The sequence below is a fragment of the Propithecus coquereli genome, unplaced genomic scaffold, assembly GCF_000956105.1.
Source record: "Propithecus coquereli isolate 6110/MARCELLA unplaced genomic scaffold, Pcoq_1.0 Scaffold120, whole genome shotgun sequence".
Classification (NCBI taxonomy): domain Eukaryota; kingdom Metazoa; phylum Chordata; class Mammalia; order Primates; family Indriidae; genus Propithecus; species Propithecus coquereli.
In genome coordinates this window covers 4,026,101-4,031,288 of record NW_012136081.1, presented here as the reverse complement: position 1 = coordinate 4,031,288, position 5,188 = coordinate 4,026,101, and the positions used below count along the sequence as shown (strand labels likewise).

The window sequence follows — 5,188 nt, the reverse complement described above, 5'->3', positions numbered from 1 at the left end:
TGTTTTTAGCCACAGGTGTCTGTCTCTGGGCGGACACTCTTCGATCAGCTCTCATCCCGTGATTCCATGTAGACCTTGCTTTGTCCTTCAAAGCAGGTGAGACCCACGGGTTTGAGACCGCAGCGTCACCGTGGAAAGCAGCTGCTACTGACCTTTGAGATGCCCTCCTGAGGTGGAGCAGCTTTTGATATGCAAATTAACACGTTCACATATTCTTTCAGGGCAGAGCCCTGCAAAACTCCTGGGACCATTTCTGTCTCTAATATAGTAATATCAATTTATGGAGTGACATCAGTCCAGCAAAAGGGCTCAGGGGAGACTCCGGAGTCAATAGAATTAGGCTGCTGTTCACCTGCCATTGACCTTGGGCATAGCGCGCAACCCTCTGAGCCTTTAGCGCCCTGGTTCGGAAGTTCACAGGTGGAAATAGTCCTGCCGCCTACGGTTGCTGCGAGGAGGCTAACTGGTGTCTGTAAGGTGCTAGTGCCGTGCGCGGCACCCGAGTCCTCGGGACACGGTAGCTGGTGGCATCACGCCCGAGCTGGCGCGTGGAGCGGGGCTGAGCCGGGTGGGCTGGGTGTGACAATGGAGAGACCTTCTGTGTGGCGTCCGGTCGCGTCTGGGAAACAGGAGCAGCCGGGGAGGCCGGGACGGGGAAGGGGAACAGGCCGACGCCCCTGGTGTGCGTGGAGCAGCCCTCGCGGATTGTGCTTCGGTCTGGAGGGGCGGCAGAGGGCGGGTGGGTGACAACAGGCCGACCTCCCCCACCGCTCCAGGCAGCTGCAGGGGCCAAAGGACGTCTTAAAAGAGGCAGAGACCTCCTGAGTCTCCCTGCTTGGGAGGCGGCGCCCGCCGCAGGCAGGCCTGGCCCACCACACACTCGGGCGGCTTGCAGGCAGGGTCTGAAGCAGCACCGTCGCCTTCCCCGCTCTGCCGTGTGTCAGGAGCTGCGTCTCCAGGCTCCCTGCCTCCCCCTCTGCTGGTGGTTCGCCAGGAGGAGCCCTGTGGGACATCAGAAGGTGGGAAGAAGGGAGACACCAGGGGGTCTCTCCCATCTCCCCGGCCGCTTCCTGGGGCATCCCTGGCGGTGACCGCCTTCTCCCGCTGGGAAGCCCGCCCTCCGCGGTCCTAGCTGCTGTCGGGCAGCTCCAGTCTCCGGCTCTGGCATTGGCTCTGGACACCTCCTGTTCTCCCGCCACCCCGAACGGATGCCAGCCGCCTGCTGCTGACGACCTGGGTGGTCTCACCACCCCTGCTTGGCTCTCTGCTCTTCCATCTGTGTGACGGATTCCGGGATTAAAAGACCCCAGTTTGAAAGGCCTGGTTCCTGTTTGTCTCCCGGCTGGGCCCGGCTGATGCGGCGGTCTGTGCTTAAAGCGTGTGCGCCACAGACAGACACGTGCAAGCTTGGAGGCCCTGGTTTCACCTCAGCCTGACGGGCCGGGGGCATGTTCTGCGTAGACCAGAGCCCCCCACCAGGAGGCTCAGACCCACGATTTGCTGATTCCATAGCCTTTGTTCTCTCCGGCCACACGTGGCCCGCGGCTAAGGACCACATTCGTGCGTCCACACTGGAGATCCCTAGTCGCACATCTCATTTATTTCCACCGCAGGGCCACCGCTCACCGGACAGGCCATTCCATCCACTGAGCCTCGGTTTCTCCCTCTGTAAGGTGGGGGTAAATGGCGCCCACCTCCGATGATTACTGTGAGGTTCCAGTGAAACAGCTACGCTATTTGGCAGCGCTTAGCACAGTGGCGCATACGGCTCGAGAATCTGATCCCTGATTCATCTCGGACCGTCCTTCTCACTCCCCCGGCAGCCTCCGCCGATGTCCTTTTCGGGAAACGTGTTCATGATAAACACTCAGCCAGGAGCATCTCTGTTTGCGAGTTGTGTGCTCGTGAGAGGCCTTCATTCGTGCAGTGAGCACGTGAGCACCTGTCTGCGCCGGGCTCTGGCGGGGTGCTGCGGACACGGCTGAACAAGGCCCCATCCCTGCCCCACACGCTAAAAGGGCCACAGTGATGGGACAGGGATTGCAATGGAAGGTGGCACTGCAAGCGGGAGGGGTCCCAAGAGGAGTTGCTTTTTTTCCTCTCATTGAGGGGTATGATCAGTGGCTTCCTGGAGGAGGTGGCATTTGAACTGCGTTCTGTGTGTCGGGAACGGGAAGCAGCATGTAGCAGCCTTGGCCCATCCATTATACTTTCTGACCTCAAGGCCCCCACCTGTGAACCGGGGTCCCCGGGAGCAGTGGGGCAGGGTGGTTAAGGCACTGGCCCCGGGGCTACCTACCTGCTCGCCCCTCCCTGACTGGCTGAGTAACCTTAGCTGGGACGTGATGGCCCCAGGCCTCTGTTTCACCATCTGTAAAGTGGGGGAACGATGGTCCCTGCCTGACAGGGTTGGTGGCAGGGCCGAACAAGTCAAGTCACGTGAAGTGCTTGGGCCCACGTGTTTCCTTGCTCACCACGCGGTGCTGACGATGGGTTGCCTTTATGTCACCGGGAACTTCTCGGCCCCTGACTCTCTGTGTTTGCTCCCTGCCCGTAGCTGCCACCTTCATGGAGCACTGGAAGCGGAAACAGATGCGGCTCAATTACCTGTGGGACCTCACAGGCTTCGAGGAGGAGGAGGTCAGTGGGTTTGGTCCTGAGCATGCCCCACCCTCCCTCCACGTGCCCCTGCCCCTGCCCTCCCCATGCGCATGAAGGCTCGAGGGCATAAAAGGCTCTTGGTCCAAGCCTAGGCGAGATCGCTCCCCTCCCGCTTCTCAGTTCGTCTCCCTGGCGTTCCAAACACCGTCAGTTGCCAGGGCAACAGTTTGTGTCTGCTAAAGTGTTTTCGAAGTCCATGCTCACAGGGACGCGCCACCCACCAGCGTGGTCTCGGACGCACGCCAAGGCTCACCACACTGACCTCATTGCGTCTGGGGGCTGCCGGGCTGTTGGGGCAGCCAGCGGGTGTGGGGAAGGAATGGACGCTGCCCACGGGTCCCCGAAGGCGGCATTTGCCTGCTCAGGTGCCAAACCCACACTCCCAGGAGCCGGCTCTCTGCAGTCGGCGTGGCCAAGAAGCGGGAACGAGTCCTCCACTAACAGAGGGAAAACCAGCGCTGCACATCTGTGTGCCGCAGAGAGAGGGACAGTCAGAGTCAGGTGGCCACTGGGAGGCCAAGTGAACCGCTTGCCCCGGGATTGCCCTGACTGCCAACTCCAGCAGGAATTCCCTGCGGGATGTGTGGGAATGAAAAGGAAAGACAGTCCCTGCCATTAGCCTTGGAGCAGAGCAGAGGTGACCACATGTGCTCGCTGCTAGGTGTGGCCACGCTGACCACTGTTTAATGTTATAAAACATGCTCACTTTTTAAAGAGAAACCTCTCAGACATTGTCATTACAATGTGGAAATTTCTTCCACCATTTTCTCTGGGGCCAGGCTGCCCAAGTTCCATCCTGACTTGGCACCTCCCTCACTGTGTGACCTGAGGCAAGTTGCTTAACATCTCTGTGCCCCAATGTCCTCGCTTCTCAAATAGGCACTGAGAAATCGTCCTTACTCGATAGCTTTTTTTTTTTGCGGGGGAGTCTCCATGGGTACATAGGTATAAATCGCTGAGAGCAGGGCCCCCACGCAGTACACGCCCCACAAACAGTCGCCCGCGAGCCACTGCTGGGCCACACCCACACCCACCAGTAACAGTCTCAATCCTCTTCCACAGCGGGTCCCTTTATTCTGTTTCACAAATGACCAGACCAAGATGGATGTGGCCTGTCCATCGGCACGCAGGTCTTCAGGGACAGAGCCGGAGACGGACCCCAGAGCTCTGTCCCTGTGGCAGGGTTTGGGGCAGCTGCCTCTTTGGGTAGATTCTTTCCTTGCTGTTTCAATCAGAAAGATTCATAGAGAACAAAAAGCAGTCACTACCTTATTTTAGAAGCCGATTTCTATCCTTTCCATGCGGACCAGTCCCCTCCGTTCAACCTGTTGGGGACCCATCCCATAATCTCCTAACCCTGACTGTTCGGGGGTGGGCACCAAAGCCATTGGGTATGCAGCCCCACGGGGCCTCAGTTTCCCAAAGTGAGCCACCCTTGTGCCCCCTGTGGCCAACCAGGGCCTCTTTAGGGAGTTAGAGACCTCGGGTGCAGGGGCTGCCCCCCACGTCTGAACCCCAGGTTTGGGCACTCACAGCAGAAGGAGGCTCATGTCCCGTCGTTGGCCTGTGTCTCCTTAGCAGAGTCTAAGACATTGCAGTCTGACAGTTGCTTAGAATTTCCAAAAACACGGGAGCTACAAAAGCAACAGCCCACGCAGCCACCCTGCAGCGGCAGAGGCCTTCGGCAGACCCCGGCAGCAGCCCAGCCCCACCCCGCTCCAGTGCGCCCATCCACCCTCGCCCTGGTTCTTAAGAACATTGTCTCTAGCGGATGGGTCCTAGTTCGTAAAAACAACATAAGTAATGAAATCTTTGTTTTTTTGTTTTTACTCTTCTGGTTCCCTGAAGGAGGCTGTCAAGGTTTGGAATTTTTTGTCACTCCTCTGTCGTCCCATAGCCTGTCTCCCTGGGAGAGGGACCTTCTCACGCACCTACTCTGACTGTTTCTACCGTGCAGTTCCCTGCAGCTCTTCCACCGCGGGCGGGGTCTCTGCTTCCCCCACCTCTGGGTCTCTCTTAACCTGTTCTTCCGTTCCAGTGCCCTTCGCTGACCTGCCCTGGGCTCCCCCGAGGCCTGGCACCTCTGGGCTGCCCGCGCTTGCTGACTCTCACTGCGTCTCTTCCGACCCCACGGCTCCTCGGTAGACCGTCTCGGGGCCAGTTCACGGCTGGGTGTTCGCTGCAGCCCAGCACAGACTGATCCACCCCCAGGACACAGAGGCCAGATTCTATTTCCTTCCTGACGGGCTGGGGTTCCCAACAAGTGGGAGAATCCTGGGTCACTATCCAGACCAAACTCAGGGACTTTAAATTGGAAATATTACCAGCAGCCAACTGTGAACTGGCCCCAAAGGTGCCCAAGGCAAACATACACACTGATTTGCCACGAGTTCTCACATGAGGGTCTCCAACTTGCCGGGCTCCGTCCTGACTTGGTCTCTTTCACAGGATCATCCCAGAGCCGAATACGAAGCCAGAGTCCTGGAAAAGTCTCTGAGGAAAGAGTCCAGAAACAAAGAGGTATGGC

General features: G+C 58.6%; 1 protein-coding gene across 4 annotated transcripts in view; it reads left to right on the top strand.

Annotated features, from left to right (window-relative positions):
* ANO1 (anoctamin 1, calcium activated chloride channel) overlaps positions 1-5,188 on the top strand; it is a 194,623-nt gene that overhangs the window by 136,489 nt on the left and 52,946 nt on the right. For all 4 annotated transcript variants that reach the window (XM_012665634.1, XM_012665636.1, XM_012665635.1 and 1 more), the window contains 3 exons: positions 2,558-2,640; positions 4,510-4,521; positions 5,110-5,181. In XM_012665634.1, the coding sequence (XP_012521088.1) occupies positions 2,558-2,640; positions 4,510-4,521; positions 5,110-5,181 (167 nt within the window). The remainder of the gene's footprint in view (positions 1-2,557; positions 2,641-4,509; positions 4,522-5,109; positions 5,182-5,188) is intronic.